The following is a 15,871-nucleotide window of genomic DNA, read 5'->3' as shown; positions in this document are numbered from 1 at the left end:
GGTCTCAAAGTGCCATAGCGAGACAGAGCAGCTAATAAACAAGAGAGAGAGATCGTAAGCGAAGGAAGTGCGTAAGATGGTCGATGGAAAGAGAATGTATATAGTTACTAGGAGTGTAGACCACGCGCCTCTCAATATATAAACTGCCAATGAGCAGAGGAGAGAAAGAACTGGTTCAGATGGACGTCAGTGCAAGGGATGGGGGGAGCAGAAGAAGGCTTAAGGCCCTCCTTATATACCTCGAACATGGATATTCAAGCTCCACCTGAAAGAATGCAGCGGGCGCAATAAGACACAGAACAAACGGACATGCAAGGTTCCAGGATCTGATGGTAACAATGGTAGAAGCAGGTAAGAATATAAGCACATGGAATAGTTCAGGAGCCTATGAGATTCAGAGGCATGTCCAAATCGGGTGGAACAACAGGATCAATGGCAGACCGCCACCGCATCGTCCATCCTTAGTATCGTGGGCAGTACGATAAGCGATACACTAATTCAGCGCTCGTATCATAACATATACCTGCATCTCAGGTGTGCGAAGAAGTGAGAATGTTGGGACAAAAGACCTAGAGGTTCGTTGGCGGAGAAGGAGAAGACACAAGAAGACATTAGGATGGAATGATGCCACGTGGAATACACGGCATATCCCGAGAGTAACTTACTTCCACTTTTTGGTTGTCAGTGGTTGAAGCATTTGTGCCGAAGACGAAGATCCAACAATTATATACACTAATATACATATTCTGTACTATGGATATCCCGTTAAAATAGCGCCGTGTGCAAGCTACTAGATATATCCGAAAGCATATACATCGATCCATCATGAGCGTCCATCACCACCCTCAGGCCGCGCTCTAAACGAACACTGCACCGGTAAGGTATTACCTCCAGCGCGGTGCTCACTCCGACTTCAACTCGAACTCCTCCACCAAAGGCATGAACAGCTCGTTCAATATCACAGCCAACCTAACGCCCGCTTGGGCCAACAACTTCTCGAGCACCCATTCTTTCTCGATGCGACCCGCGTACTTTGGCGTATCCAGCTCGAGATAGGGGGTTCTCGGAGCTGTCGCATGCGCATCAACCTTCCCGTCCATAAATGCCTGCCACTCGCGAACTTCCTCTGCAGCAGACGAAGCGCCATGACCACAACCGTGCGCTTCCTCGTGTCCATGTTCTTCGAGTGAAGAGGAATGCCGGCCAAAGCGAGCATCACGGTTGTAAGGAGGTTCGTCGATCTCAGGTGGCCAGATAAGGTCACAGTTGAGTTGATGAAGAGGTTGCGCCCAGGCGTAGGGACACAGAACATTGTCGTCCCATCCCAACTCCACCTTCTTCCTCTCGTTCTGACCTGTGACCCATGTCCATGTCGGCCACATATATCCCATCACCGTCTGCATCCAGCTCATGCTGATGCCTCCGGTGGCACTCGTCTCGACCGTATTGTCAGACGAGAACGAGGTGGTGGTGCCGAATTCGGGAAATTCAGGACATTCGGTCCACTCCTCGGCTTCGAATTCCCAACGTCCGCGAACTTCGCTGGGGGGGCCCACACCGAGGCCTTCCCACATGATCTTGCGGATGAAAGGATCGTATATAGTATCGCGGAGATTGGCTTCGATGCCTGGAACGGGGAGTGGACGGGTGTAGTTCGAGGGGATGCTACGCAGAGCTTTCGCGATCAGGAGACCGTCCCACAGTGAGTGTAAGTCTAACAAACAGTTCACGTAAGCGCAAGAAGATGGGAGACAAATATTTTGAAGCGAAATGACATACTAGTCACTCGATTATCCCAATGAACTTTCACGCCGTTCCCGCCCCTCTCCCTTCCACTGAGATGCAAAGGCTGATGCATATCCCCCACAAAGTGTATTAAGAACTTCAACATCTCCTCCGCATCATCCACTCGACCAAGCGCGCCCACCAAACCCCTCTTCTCTCTCAAATCCACTCCGACCTCTTCAACGAATTCCTGCAACAGGTCCGTCACGTTTCGGATTGCACCTAGGACGTTATGTCCATCACGGCCAGCCCATCCTCTCTCGCCCGGGAACTTGCAAGTTTCGGAAGGATGATCGTCGAGAGCATTGATGTAATGCAGGGTTCCGGACCAACCGTAGCCGCGTTGACGACGAACGGTGTCGGCCCAGGCGGCGACTGTGGCAAGGTGACATGGTGCGGTTGAGGTCGGGGTTGGGATTGAGTCAGATGAGGAGTTGACGAGCGAGTGGATGTCGTCTGGGTTGAGGATGGAGCAGATGATGGGGAGAACGGGTGGGTATAGATGCATTTGAGCGATGGTGGCTACAATCTCATGCCCTATGCGCAATCGCGGTCTAGCGTTAGTTCATCGGTCATAGTAGAGATGTGATGAGTTATGGAATTGCAAGACGCAGCGCCGACATGGTCGACAGCTCTTGCCTCAGAGCATGTTCCATGGTGGAGCAAGAACGCACATACCTGCAGCACCCCAAGCCAAAGCTCCTGGGAGCGAGCTCACGGCCGCAATGGCCGTCAAACCAGACAGCTTGTCTATCCGCATGCTGTTTGCTGTGGTCTACTCGATAGTGTGTGTGCTGTAAATCGAGTCGGTTATCGAAGTGATGAGGCCCTGGTGAGTGGTAGAAGCTGTATCGTCGATGTGGTCGTAGCGAAGAGCAGATCAATGTAAAATTCAAGCATCCAAGGTTGTATATGTCCCTCCAAGCAACAAACCGAACAAGCAGCGTCAGCCTAAAAGGCTTCCAAAGCGAGCGTCAAGAGGCAAGAAGCGTGTGGACTTCGGCTTTGTTACCCCGCAGAGACGCGACGCGACGTTCCAAATCCGGAATACTCTTGCGCCACATGCGTTCGAATTTGATTTTGGGGTTGGGCCGCAATTTAGAGGGGCCTCACATTCACCCACTCCAGTGAAGACTTTTCTTACGGGGCACTGAGAAGCTACAAATATTAACTCGTTCATTACAGGCTACATTTTCATCGTGAGATACGAATTTATTAGTCCTTAGATCACGAGCTGGCGTCCTGCAGCTCCTGCATAACCAACGCCTCCACCCCTTTCGACCTCGGGACCAACCTGCACGGGAATGGCTTTGCATGGCTGTCATAATATCATTAGTGCTTGTCTTCATTGATGAGTTAGAGAATCATTATTTACCAGATAAATCCATCATAATCGACCTCTGGCTCAATCTCAGTACCATTGTCGTCCTTGGCCTTCAAGATGTCGAACACGTAGAGTAATGACGCGATGGAGGTGAAGATGGAGTTTTCGGCTAGGAACATGCCGGGACATATCCTAGTATACCATATCAAAGCAATCGAAACACATGCGTTGGTAAGAGTGCTCGAATACTTGAGCCAGTATAAAAAGGCAGAGGGGGCGCAGAGAGAGGGACACAGGCTTACCTCCGTCCAAATCCAAAAGCGACCCATCCAGGATCTTCCCATTTCTCCAGCTTCTTCATATGTCCGCTTGAGTCCAAGAATCGTTCGGGCATGAATGATTCGGGAGACGGGTATGTCTGTGGATCATGGAGCATAGACCTGTCCAGTCACATCCAGAGGATGAGCCCTGATTGACGTTGAAGGAAGCGGGCATGGTGCGTGAATGAGCACAAGCTCACCAGATATTCGGGTATACCGTCGTTCCCGCCTCGATGAACATTCCCTTATACACATCATCCTGTGTTACCCGATGCGCCAGACCTATCAATCATCCACGACAATCACATTTTCCCCATCATCAGTCCCACTCCAGATCTGTCTCTAAAACCATCACGGCGCGGAACGAAATCGTAACACTCACCCAATGGAACGCTCGGATTCCACCTCCAAACTTCTTTCACAATCGCGTCTACGAAAGACAGTTGTCCCCTATCCTTCGCAGTCGGAAGCCTATGCAGCTCAGAATCTCCGGATGAGCTTGGTGATCCGAGGAGTGCGTCAAGTTCGGCGTGAGCACGGGATTGAACTTCTGGGTTAAGGACCATGGCGAGGAGGAATGTCACGAGCGTGGCGGGTGTCTGAAGGATCGGTATGAATGAGTCAAGTCTACACTTCGTTCGCAAACTCGAATGAAGTGACAGGGAGAAGTACTTACGGTTTCAGCACCACCTGAAAGCATATGGTAAGCATGAAGAAGACAGACATGGAAGAAAGTTATACGGCGAAGTAAGAAGACATCCGCACCAGAGTATAAAGAAGCTGCAGCTGCCTTGATGAGTTCCGCATCGGCCTGAAGGCCTCCCAAGTCTGCTGCATCGACGTCTTCGGCATCTTCGGATTTGGCAGAGAGATATGTGGAGACGATGGAGGGTAGGTTCTCGTTCTTGTTCTACATTGCACCGTTCGGTATAAGTGATCAAATAGTACGAGTTAGCATGTGAGGAGATTTGGAGGGCTGGAAGATGTACAAGAGGCGGGAGACGCAGAGAAGAGGGACGAGGCTTACGGTCTGCGATATCACGAAATCGAACGGAACATCGTATAACTTCTCCCTATCTTCCCTCATGAGTCTCGCTTTCCGCTGGAACGAAGCTCCAGGCATCCATTCGGGAATATGCTTCACTAATGTGAGATATCAGCATCTCCATCATCTACTCCGTTACTTTTACACATCTTCACTCTGAGATGAGTCGAGATCACAGGGTTGGGTCTTTCGGAAAGAGATAGGATCGTAAAATATGGGGTATAGGGTAGATATCGAGAAAGGCAGAAATCGGAAAGTTTAAGGCTGGTAGAGAGGGAAAATACTACTCACAGATAGACAACCTATCAACCCAGAACGCATCCGGCTCGGAAGCCCTAGCGAACCCCAACATCGCATCCTCCACGATCTTGACCAGAGGATCGCCCGTATCCGTGTTGACGCGATAACCATATGTTAGGAGTAGGATCAGAGCGCCTGTAGACCTAACATGATAGATCCATCATCAACGCTCGTCCCGATTCCACGTCTTTCGTCCTTGCTTCCCATTCAAGAGCGAGTCCGAGAAGTGACAGTAGTCCGGCTGGCTGGTGGAGAACGAGATTAGCTCACTGTCGTATAATATCACCCACATCTCCTCCCTTCCCCACACTCCGTTTCCCAAACTCGATCAACCGACCAAGTAATCGCGTCCGTTCTTGTTCCTGCATGAGGACGAGATCGGGACTGAGGGAGGCGCGGGGACCGATGGAGGTGTGGAAGAAACGGCGGAGGGCGCGGAAGCGGTTTTGCGAGTGGAGAGGAAAGGAGGAGTTTGTAGGAGAGGTGGTGGTGGGAGATGATGTAGAGGGAAAGAAACGAGCATATCCGAGCCCGAGGTTCCATCCTACGCTGTGTGGTGTACCACATCCGTGTCAGTGGTGATATAGAGAGGAAGCTCAAGCAGAAGAACTGGGAACGTACAGTTCTCCGGCCATAGTTGCTGGTGGTCTATCGGAATAGATGTTTCCTGAGTGGTGAAAGAGGATGATGGGTGTGGCGTCACAAAGTATGAGTTGGGCCACACTCACCGCGAGCATCCAAGAGATCGTTCGCTGCCTCTACGGATCCTAAAATGATAGTCTTCTCTCCCAGAGACGAGATCTGAATCACGTCGCCTATTGAGAGCACGCGCAATGATTCAACAGCGTTCCGGACGTCAGCTTCATATTACTTTTCCACGCACAGTGGACTGAACCTCGCACGTACCGTACTGTTTCGTCCATCGGTCATACTGTAGCCAGTGCTTGTTCGTGGGTAGTTGGAGCATATTCCCAATGATGGGGAGCCCTGGAGGACCGGGAGGGTATGCATGGCGTTTTTGGGTGTAGCTGCGGGTTATCAGGAACGTAACGAGGAGCAAGACAAACGGAGCGAGGACGTCGAGCACCAGCGAGGTCGACATCGTGGTCCTCTTAGCCTCACGGTCCAGGGAATAGTCGAGGTGAACTTCGAGGAGTCAGCGAGTGGGAACACCAGAGAACACACAGAAGCCCGATATATATCATTGAGTATTCGGAGAATCCGATATTACGAGGAAAGACTGAAGGATATGAAATCGTAAATGAGCGGAACTACGCCGCTGCAAAGAGGAAAGCCGCAAGATAAGATTGGTTGGACAGATAGGTTGTAAACCATTCTACAAGATCTCGTGGTCTTCATAAAGCATTGAAGAGTTTCCCATCCAAGTATAGAGCTCGGAGCGGATTCTTATAAGAAATTGCTACTTAGGCGGGCTCAAACCCCGACAGCAACGCCGCACGCAGCAGCGGCACGCTGCCGTAGGGTGCTGTAGTTTGTAGTGCATTTGAAACCAGGATTTTTGTAGTCGATCAAATCAAAGCGTGGTAAGCGGCCGTCCGCCGGCTTCGACGTTCGGACTTGGTCAGCGTCATCGCTCCGTTCCGTCTTCGTCCTCACCGCCATCATCTTCGACGACGACTAGCAATCTTTGGTGAAGGCAGAGACGGTGACGAACGAGGGTCACCGTCGTTCTTTCTTGCTCGCTTTCTAGCTCTCTCCTCCCGCTGCCTATTATACCCCGCTTTCTGTACATCACCCCGCACAGTTGCCTGAATTTTTGATCGCCAGACCTTTCTTGGCAACACACACCGCCCCCGATTCGCCTACAAATATCGAAAGCGCGGCATGTCTAACGAACACGAAGCTGTGCGGCCCGCCGCCAGCAATAACAACGACAACATATCAACGAATGGCCTGCTCACGAAACAGCAGTCCGATCCCTCCAATGCCGCTGACTTCACTCACGAGACAAACACCACTTTTTCCGCGTTGCCCACCTATGCTTCGTTCCCGCAAGAGGACCTCCGAAACCATACACAATATTACTCAGACGAAAAGCACTCGAACGGACCCGTCCTTGATGCCAGCGCCAATGCGGGTGGGAACGGGACTCTGGCAGATATGGATGCCGCGAATGCGAATACGAATGTTCCCGCGGGACGTCTCCCGGAAGAGGTGTATACGAATACGCTGAGTCCTTGGAGGGCGGCGATGAGGAGGCAGTTGGTGGAAATTGTTGAATGGGAGAGCGGCGTGTTGGCGAAAGTGCAGGTTCGTGTCATCTATGGTCTCATACAGAGCAGGTCTTGTGCGCTGCTCGGAAGCTCTTTTCACCTGGCACTGGGGCTAAGTCATCTCACAATGACTTGCAAGACTATCTGTCTCGCTCTTTCTATTGTTTGTTTCGCGGGCATCGTTCCATATCCATCAGGTAAATGAGATGGGCGATTGTGCTCCGCTGAGGCATCATCCTGTTTTTACGTGTCTATATTTGACTTAGTCATCATATCAAACTTTCATGGCGTATCATGCGCCTTATTTATGAAGGTAACGAATATAGTGAATGTGACGCTCTCCGTAATTGTTATAACGGTTAATGTTTATCGGTTGAACTTGGCCAATAAATGTGGCCACATTCTGATGCTTGGAGCTCTACAGAGCAGGCGCCAGACAATTCCGACTGAGCCTCTCCTTTTTCTCTTCAGATGGTTTTCGCGGGTCACTCATACTTGTGCTCTTCCTACAGGAATATACACGAACGCCCTCCCTCGATGCTTATTTCGTATATACATCGATGCTCGGAACGCATACTTTCTTCATGATGTTCCTCCCGTCACTTTTCTTCTTTGGATATGACGGCCTAGGGCGCGGGTGCGTATACTCTGCTTACTGGATAGTGTTCTCGCCTGATCCTGTTTTCTCAGTCTGGTTTATGTACTTGCCCTTGGTGGATATTCTGCGTCCTTCTTGAAGGACCTCATGTGCTCCCCGCGCCCCTTTGCGCCACCTGTCACTCGTCTCAGTACGTTATTTGTATTCTTTTGTAGGGTCCTTGCCTCCCGTAGTTGCTGAATTTAATCTACTTCTGTGACCTTAGCCATTGGCTCGCACCACCTGGAATACGGGTTTCCCTCTTCCCACAGCACTAACGCTGTGTCTATGGCGCTCTTCTTCCTTGGACATGCCTACGAACTCCTTCGTGAGGATATGATCGCGCAACAGACATTCGGGGTGTGTATCGCTCTTGCGATCTTCTACATACTCAGTATCGTCGGTGGAAGGCTGTACACAGGGGTGAGTCCTTCTTACTTGTTACTCACATGAAATACGGTCTATATTGCTTTCCATGACCCTGTGATGCAAATTTTTCTGATTCATCTTCCCTTCCGTACAGATGCACGGTTTCGTGGACGTGACAGCGGGTTCTCTACTCGGAACGGCAATGTGGCTGGTCCAAATCTATTGGATGCCTCACGTCGAGCAGTGGATTATGGGTGGTGGATGGTATGGTCAGTGTACTTTCCCCTCATATTTTATTCGTCTCCGCTCACTTAACGTCAATCAACTAGCACCCTTGACGGTGACCGCGATTGGCCTCCTTCTTGTCAATCAGCACCCTCAGCCCGTCGACGATTGTCCCTGCTTTGAAGACGCAATAGCCTTCATCTCAGTCATGCTGGGTGTTCTCCTCGGCTTCTCCTTCTCCGCCAACTTCCCCGCCTTCTCGTCGCCCACAGCACTCTCCTCTCTCCCCGGCATGTCTCCATTAAACTCAAGCTACACTCCTCCTTCTCCCTTCTCCGAACCGTCGACCATCACGGCCACTTCCTTCCTAAGCTTCCTATTCATCTCAACACTGAAAATGGTCTCCGGAACACTCGTCATCCTAGTCTTCCGACTGATCGCCAAACCAGTCTTACATTCTATCCTCCCGCCCCTCTTCCGTTTCCTCGCCCACACCGTCACCAAGATCAGACCAGGCTGGGGCCTGCCCAACCGTCGTCATTATACCCCCGCCACCGAGTACGGCCGCATGCCGGCGTACGTGTACGGTGGGTCGGGACATTATAGCGGTGGTGGGAGTGGTGGGAGTGGAGGTGGGGCGATGGATGGAGGGAGGGGTGGAGGGAGGGGCTTGGGCGAGTTGAGACCCATTCCGAGTATGATTGATTTGAGTTTGGAGATGCAGGGGGCGGGGTGGGAGGAAGTTTCTGGTGGGCACGAGCAGGGAATCACGAGTGGGCAGAGGGTCGGAGGTGGGAGGGGGGCTGTTGGGGGGTGGAGTAAGATTACGAGGAGGGGCGCTGGCGGTACTGGTGCTGCGAATGAGGGATCTGTGGATGAGAAGAAGGCTGGGTGGAGTGGATGGCGGGATGGGGAGAATGAGGACGAGGGTGGGGAAGGTGAGAGGATAGGACTGGGATTCTCGGAGGTGGATGAAGGAGGGGCAAGAGATAAGGCAGATATTGTGAAGCATTATGATGCCGATGGTACGTTCTGTGGACCACTAATTCGCCTTTCACGACTTTGGGCTGAGCGCTGATTTTTTTGTTTGGTTTCTGGCTTATAGTGTTGACGAAAGTCTTCGTCTACGCTGGCATCGCGATCATTGCCTCCGTCATCTGTCCTGCTTCCTTCGAGGCCGTCGGATGGGGTGTCCTTCCTCATCTTGGGTAGACCGTTTCCGCGTTACCGCCGATAGTTGGTCTGTGTCCGCACGACGCCTCAGTTCCCTTCACCACCAGCATATGGCACTCTTTCGGTAAACTATACACTAACCCATCCATTAATTGCTCCTTTTTTTTGCCCTTTTTTCGTTCCGTTATTTCTCGGATTATATCGTCGATATCTATGGATATACGTACTCCACGTTTATTCTCCAATTCTTCGATTCTTTTCTTCGTACAACTTTTCCCTTTCCGGCACTTCTCTCTCCGTATTATTCACGCTTGCTCCGACACTCCAAGTTGGACATAGCTGTAACTAGACTCGCGTCTCGGTCATAGCGAACACGGTCCTCTGACCCTTTGTTCAGGCCAAGTTCGTGCGCCACGATCATCATCTTTTCTGTTGTTTTGCATTATTGGCATGCATATTTCGTCTTTTGATTCTCATTCGATTTGCCTAGCTTCGTTCTCGTTTGTTCTTCGTCTTTTTTTGGTTCTTCAGGCTGTTGTAGATGCAGATGTCGGGGTGTACGTACTTGTATGTTGAGTGAGGCTGGGGCTTAGGAGACTCAGAGTGGTGGGAATGAGGTAGAGAGAGCAATCACATACGATCTTGCTACTCAGAGCGCAGTCGATGGCAGTATAGCAGGACGAGTGTTTCGGATGTGGCGATCGTCGGTGTGGCACCGACACGAAGCTTACTGTTTGTCCATGTTTGGTTCTTGTTCGCGCGAGGCAACAACGCCACTTTTTTCTCCCCCAAGATTCACGGTAGTCACGGCGGCGTCTCGGTCCCCTCCATTTTTATTCTTCCTTCTATCTGCCGAACTGTTACTTAGTCTCACATATCGTACCGTGTTTCAACAGGCATCAGCTTCAGCACCAACAACCCAACAACAACCAGGTAGCGCGGCGGCAATGGCGCGTTCACTGACAGACAACTAATCATTCCTCCCAGATGGACATGCAAGCAGAACGTGAGCGTCCTTATACTGTTTTGACATCCTTACACCCGGGATATCACGATTGAAAACACGTAGAACAATGCGGAATCGTCCCCCAGGCCATGCTGAAGGACCTTGATGTCTACCACAAACTTGTGTATGGCGTCAATCCCCCCCCTCCCCCTCCCCTGTCGTCCCTATTGACCGAATGTTCCATAGGAACCCGCACATTTTACAAGTATATGGCATTTCTCTTGAGCCTACAGCTTTGATGCTGCATGGAGGTAGGTATATTCATCACGCTCTTAGCTTGCTCATAGCTCACCTTGCTGACCTCTGCAGAGTCTTTACGCCCCTGGAGAGACTACATTGATTCATTGACATCGTCACAAGACATGTTCATCGCACATATCAGGCTAGTGAGTGTGAACATGCACTAATGGAGTTATCTATCTGAAAGTGTTGTAGTTATCAGACTACGTGGTACGATTCCTCGTAAATATATGGTGATGGGAGAACAACGAATGAACCGATCCATTACTGGTTTTTGTAACCGATTTAGAGGGTGGGTGAGTATCTGCACGCACAGCGCATCATTGGGGTCAGTCAAATGAGGGCTCTCATCTATACCCGCTTGTCTGATCTATCCGTCGACAGGCTTTCATAACCCATTCCACACCCGTGAATACGACGACGGACCGACTCTGTGTGGCCAACTTTTATGGTTATCCCAGTCATGCTGAGTGAGCACTGAGCATCTACGAATACGATCTGAATTTGAACAATCAGCTCTGTTGCCTGATTTTAATTGTTCCCGTAGAACATCGTACACTAGGGCGTGGTCTACGCTGCACCTGGCAGATTGGGCAGTTTGTATACCCTGATATATGGGATGGATCCGTGAGTAACAGCGTCCATCTTGTTGGCGTTGACTCCCACTCCCACCCTTGACCAATTGTTCAAGTTCGTATTCAATCTAGATTTATGGATGATACCGTGCAGGTTCGTAACACGACTGATATATTAATCTTCAACAGATCTTCCTCCTTGACATCCATGGCCAAGAGGGCTTTATTGCATGACTTTTATAAACTCATGTCCTGCCTTAAAGACGCAACATATTTCGGCCTCGGGACATGGTCCATGATTATGGTCGACGCCACGAAAGGCACAGATGCTACGTACTCTATTCCGTATACTTCTGGAAACATTTATGGTCAAAATGTTTCAATCGAGGAAGACGTCATTCACTACAATTCAGGTCGTATACCTCTTCTTTCAAATGGCCCATGGTCGGGGAAATTGCGTTGGGAATCAAGAAATTTGGATGTGGTTCATCCAGGATGGTCGAGGTAATAGAAATCATCTTTACCTGACATATATTCCATCGAACGTTCACGACCATATCACTAGATTTGAGATGTCGTCCCCTTCGGATTTACCTGTGTTTGTTTCGCTAGACAGGCCCACACAGTGCTCCATCGACTATAATGCCTGGCTGTCTCAGGCTCATTACCTGATCTCCAAGCTCTGAAAGCAAGAGCTGTTCGACCACTTGATCCCCGGTAATAAGGAATGTCAATAACAATTTTTGTACCTCGCCACTCATTTAGTGAATAACAGCGGAGTTCCCGTTGCACGTTCGGATTGGACGCATCGAGGTGCCCAAGATCGTCGACCGTGCCTTCTTGTTGGCAGGTACTTTCATGTGCGACGACGAAGAACTATCAAAGCCGGAAAAACTATATCTATTTTTTTTCGTGACGTCGAGGTGGAGGAGGACGGGTGCATGACGCTCCCAGAGGTATGTATACTGGTCACCCGACAGCGAAGGCAGAGAGAGATACGGGACAGAGCAGCTCCAGAGTTACTTGAAGGAGTGGGGGTATGAACTGCACGATGTCAATATGTACATCATGGGATCTACGGCGAGATGGAAAAGGTTCCATTACGATGTTCTTGCCGACGTGCACAAGGCTTGTGGGTTCACTCCGGAGAGTGACGAAGTCGCAAAGTTTCTGGGCTTTCCTCTCATAGAACCCTTCAAGATGCGTGAAGAGCAGCTTCCGCATTACAACAGTACGTGTATACCCTGGTTATCTGTGCCATCTTCTGATCCGACTTGTTGCTGCAGATTTTGTCCCCTCCGCATACATCTCACCGCCGTCTTCGCCCAGTCGTCAATCGAGCGACACGGCTGTCGACCATGGCCCTTTTCTTGCAGTAGGAGACTCGATTACGCTTTTTACTGCAGCGGGCTCAGAGCTTTATACCGTGGGTTGGCCCGTGGTGACGATTCTTTCATCTGGACTGCATGTGCCCCCAAGCGAAAGACGTGACCTAGGTATGAGGGGCGAGACGACAGGAATAGCATCAAAGCTGTACAATGAGAAGACTACAAAACGCATCTAAAAAACAGTGTTTTGACAACTTCGACTGCGAAAAGTTATTCTTGACATCCCGATGAGATTGTGGGTGTGAAGCAGAGTCGTATAGACCTAGGAGCGGAGGATGTCACTATCCAGAGTGTTGCGTCCAGAGCCCCATATGAAAAAGTGCGTACCACGAACGAGAAGCCTCGCGAATTCATCGGTATGCGATGGCGTGTAAGAAATATTCCTCAACCACAGTAGTCGATAATCACCCGATGGTGACAGGACATATACACGTGAAGCGATCCTGAGATGCATGTGAGATCGCTTTGAGCACCGGCCCATACTCAATTATTCATGCGATTTACGGCTCTGATGGTAAGGTAGCCTTTAAGCTACAGTGCCGGGAACGAAGGTATTCGCGAGGTAGTATTGCACTCGTTGGCGGTCCTACTGTAGCGGTGAGCGTAAGGAAGGAATAAAGTTGGCGGAATTAGTGCGTAGGCGCGTGCCCTCACCGTATAGTAGTAGATGGATAACATAAGTTCCTGCCGGCGACAACCTATATCACTGCTCCTAATCCTGTGGCTCCTGAGGTAAAACCGCAAAGTCAAGCACCGAGATCATCGGTACATGAAGTTTGCACAGAGCAGCTAGGAAAGGTTTGTAGAATAACGTCAGGTCTCGGTTAAAACTTTGGGTTGGGGGTAAGGGGAGAAAACACTTCTCAGATATTCGCAACGTATCCGATGATCATGAATGTCCTAAAGGAGGTGCAACACTATCTCCTTCTGGGTTATTTGTACGAATGAAGGGACGATGAGCGCAAAATACCGTATCAAGTGGCAATCTACCTGTAGGCAGATGATCCATGCCGTGAGGATGAAACCCATATTCATCTGTTCAGATGATCAGAAATGTGAGGATAAAAATGCGGCATAACCACTTTCAATATACCGTCAATATTCCGTAGCCGCAACAAAAGCTGCGGGGATTGCTTCGGCAGCCAGCGGGTCTCAACGACCTGACTGACATCGTGATTTAACCGCTGGGAAGCTCCAAATCCCATGAGTTTAACGTGCCGGCGGTTGCACATTTTCAACGACGATGTGGCCGGCAATTCAATGCGCTGCGACGAAGCCCACAGAAGCATATCTCGGGACAGAGAACCGCAGATAGATCGACAACGACGGAACAGAGTCGCAATTCAAACAGTGGGGGATAGAGACAGATGACTATGATCCACGCATCAGCTGAGTCGGACGACAGGACAGCTGAGCAGAACAGCGAGCAGCTGCTCGTCTTCTTCCGCCATCATATAAGAAGGTCGCTGATGCAAACGTGTCAGACTCGAACTTCACCCCCTCGACCACCATCCATTTCCCCCACGAGAAAAGTATCTCGTTCGTCGTCTCGTCGGTCTCGGACTAGCCACAAACTACTAGCCAGTTGCAATTCTACCTGCATAGCGCCTCAGTGTGGAAGAACTGCATGGATCATTCATGGGACAGAAAGACGATCAAGCTTCAAAACGCAGGTAATTGCATCTCTCCTCTAGCCCATCCGTTGTAGAATCCTGGATGAATCCAAGACAACCCTTTCGAGAAAACAGTGGTGGAGAAGAGTCTGCATAGCACGCCACATGGGCTCGGTGAGTGTGATTATTCTATTCAACGCTGGGCGGCAGCTTAGTATTCTTTGATTTGATTCGATTAATATACTGACCTTTGGCCTTTTGTGCAATATCGGATTGCTTTTGTGTCCCGTAGTGCGGTTTATAGAACGGATCAACGGACCAACCTCGGCCAGCCATGACATCCATGTCGTAGACGGGGTGTTAGGGGTCTCTCCGACAGTCGGCTATGACAACCGAAACCGGACGCTGTGGGCCCGGCGCATCGGACGACGCGATCATTGGAAGCGCTCGCCCCACTCCTCTTATTACCCCGCAAGATCTCTGCTCGATATGTCGTGAACTTATTTTCGCCGACAAACCCCAAACGCGTTCGCGTTCTTCGCGGCCCACTGCTTAGTCGGGTAGCTTTGGTCAACTGTGCGGAACATTCTGCGTGTGGCGGAGGAGGGACGACATAGCACTGCTGTAAGTAATGCGATAATTCATTTTCAAGTAGAGGGCTGGCACGAACTCACTTGCGGAACAATACAATAGCCGTCAGTATGTGCACAGAGGCACAAACCATAACACGACCTTCTCTCTCGACGAAACTGTCGACTTCTGCTACTACTGTGGACCTCGATCTTTACGGTGAGACCTACAGGACGTGAGCTGTAATGATAGGCATCCCACGGTCATGCCCGTCTTTCACTGGAAGTTCCACCACTCGTCAGGGAGATTGGTCCTTTGTCCCATACGGGAAGCTCGCTCAATCGATGGACTGATTTCCCAGGAGTCAGAGGAATTTATGACCCAATCATTCCGTGTACCGTCGGGGTAGGTCTTCTCCTGGTTGCTACCAACTCTACTACTAATGCTGAACAGAGGTCTTCTCTTTCTCCTGTAGCCCGAAGCTTGCAACCATGCGGTACGTTTCATTCTCCTCGGCCCTGTGCTTCGTGTGCACCAAAATTACCTCCAGAGTACTCCTCTAACTGCCGATGGCTTACACGTAGTCGTCAGCGAGATTTTTTCAGGCCCATACCTCGGACACGTCTAAACCGTTTTCGGGATTGTTGGTTGATTCGGCGCTACCTGCACGGCAAGCTTACCGCCGATTTTTTCGCGTCGTTCAGGCGCAAAGGCCATCAGAAGCAATCGAGAGTTTCCTTTCAGAGCTCTGAACGCTCTTGGACGAGGTATGACGTTTGTCCTACCCTGCTCGTCATGCATCCATATGCTTAGGTCCCTGGACTTCACGCTTACCTTGCGCTCTTTCTGCGTATTGTTATGTAAAGAAGGTTGCACTTTTGCCAGCAGGGGTATGGCTTTTGTTGGCTATCCTTGGTGTGCGGTCTTCGCGGCTTGTGATTAGCGGAAGAGAAGTTCGGAACACCATCCGCTCGTTCTGTGATACGTTCCTGCTCAGTTTTCTGAGTATCTCGTCGCTCCCTCTGGGCACCTGTCGTCTTCTCTTGCATACAGTATCTCTACACTGC

At 50.4% G+C, this 15,871-nt stretch overlaps 5 protein-coding genes across 5 annotated transcripts; 2 read left to right on the top strand and 3 right to left on the bottom strand.

Annotated features, from left to right (window-relative positions):
• Window positions 1–902: 902 nt before the first annotated feature.
• STEHIDRAFT_65384 (phospholipase C/P1 nuclease) lies at window positions 903–2,545 on the bottom strand (the record flags this gene model as incomplete). The annotated part of the gene is made up of 6 exons (XM_007308667.1): window positions 903–1,120; window positions 1,220–1,407; window positions 1,462–1,714; window positions 1,780–1,939; window positions 1,970–2,322; window positions 2,464–2,545. 6 exons carry the CDS (start codon window positions 2,543–2,545, stop codon window positions 903–905), a joined length of 1,254 nt encoding a protein of 417 aa, XP_007308729.1.
• Window positions 2,546–3,003: 458 nt separating this feature from the next.
• STEHIDRAFT_85231 (cytochrome P450) lies at window positions 3,004–6,150 on the bottom strand. Its single transcript, XM_007308824.1, has 12 exons — window positions 5,681–6,150; window positions 5,503–5,589; window positions 5,396–5,441; window positions 5,045–5,323; window positions 4,766–4,917; window positions 4,457–4,572; window positions 4,187–4,339; window positions 3,812–4,028; window positions 3,630–3,711; window positions 3,412–3,549; window positions 3,161–3,301; window positions 3,004–3,103 (listed from the first exon to the last, which is right to left on the bottom strand). The coding sequence occupies exons 1-12, from the start codon at window positions 5,874–5,876 to the stop codon at window positions 3,013–3,015; spliced, it is 1,698 nt and encodes a 565-aa protein (XP_007308886.1). The 5' UTR covers window positions 5,877–6,150; the 3' UTR covers window positions 3,004–3,012.
• A 745-nt stretch (window positions 6,151–6,895) lies between these two features.
• STEHIDRAFT_103330 (uncharacterized protein) lies at window positions 6,896–10,232 on the top strand (the record flags this gene model as incomplete). Its single annotated transcript, XM_007308823.1, has 7 exons — window positions 6,896–7,051; window positions 7,521–7,645; window positions 7,699–7,796; window positions 7,872–8,068; window positions 8,169–8,283; window positions 8,344–9,264; window positions 9,345–10,232. The coding sequence occupies 7 exons, from the start codon at window positions 6,896–6,898 to the stop codon at window positions 9,449–9,451; spliced, it is 1,719 nt and encodes a 572-aa protein (XP_007308885.1). The 3' UTR covers window positions 9,452–10,232.
• A 2,060-nt stretch (window positions 10,233–12,292) lies between these two features.
• Window positions 12,293–13,216, top strand: STEHIDRAFT_114599 (uncharacterized protein; the record flags this gene model as incomplete). Its single annotated transcript, XM_007308822.1, has 4 exons — window positions 12,293–12,464; window positions 12,520–12,659; window positions 12,854–12,940; window positions 13,145–13,216. The coding sequence occupies 4 exons, from the start codon at window positions 12,293–12,295 to the stop codon at window positions 13,214–13,216; spliced, it is 471 nt and encodes a 156-aa protein (XP_007308884.1).
• Window positions 13,217–14,527: 1,311 nt separating this feature from the next.
• Window positions 14,528–15,871, bottom strand: STEHIDRAFT_124780 (uncharacterized protein). The gene is made up of 5 exons (XM_007308821.1): window positions 15,671–15,871; window positions 15,389–15,571; window positions 15,280–15,300; window positions 14,928–15,209; window positions 14,528–14,858 (listed from the first exon to the last, which is right to left on the bottom strand). The coding sequence occupies exons 1-2, from the start codon at window positions 15,851–15,853 to the stop codon at window positions 15,545–15,547; spliced, it is 210 nt and encodes a 69-aa protein (XP_007308883.1). The 5' UTR covers window positions 15,854–15,871; the 3' UTR covers window positions 14,528–14,858; window positions 14,928–15,209; window positions 15,280–15,300; window positions 15,389–15,544.

This window comes from Stereum hirsutum (assembly GCF_000264905.1).
Source record: "Stereum hirsutum FP-91666 SS1 unplaced genomic scaffold STEHIscaffold_16, whole genome shotgun sequence".
NCBI lineage: Eukaryota > Fungi > Basidiomycota > Agaricomycetes > Russulales > Stereaceae > Stereum > Stereum hirsutum.
The sequence above is the reverse complement of the archived record's forward strand: the minus strand, read 5'-3'. Positions and strand labels throughout refer to the sequence as shown.

What these genes read in the sequence shown, in the direction of transcription:
- STEHIDRAFT_124780 (XM_007308821.1), bottom strand. Translation starts at nt 15,853, where the DNA reads ATGCAAGAGAAGACGACAGGTGCCCAGAGGGAGCGACGAGATACTCAG. An exon ending in GCTGGCAAAAGTGCAACCTT is followed by an intron (nt 15,572 to 15,670) that starts CTTTACATAACA and finishes CAAACGTCATAC; the next exon opens with CTCGTCCAAGAGCGTTCAGA.
- STEHIDRAFT_85231 (XM_007308824.1), bottom strand. Translation starts at nt 5,876, where the DNA reads ATGTCGACCTCGCTGGTGCTCGACGTCCTCGCTCCGTTTGTCTTGCTC. An exon ending in GCTTTTGGATTTGGACGGAG is followed by an intron (nt 3,302 to 3,411) that starts GTAAGCCTGTGT and finishes ATGGTATACTAG; the next exon opens with GATATGTCCCGGCATGTTCC. An exon ending in GATTATGATGGATTTATCTG is followed by an intron (nt 3,104 to 3,160) that starts GTAAATAATGAT and finishes ATATTATGACAG; the next exon opens with CCATGCAAAGCCATTCCCGT.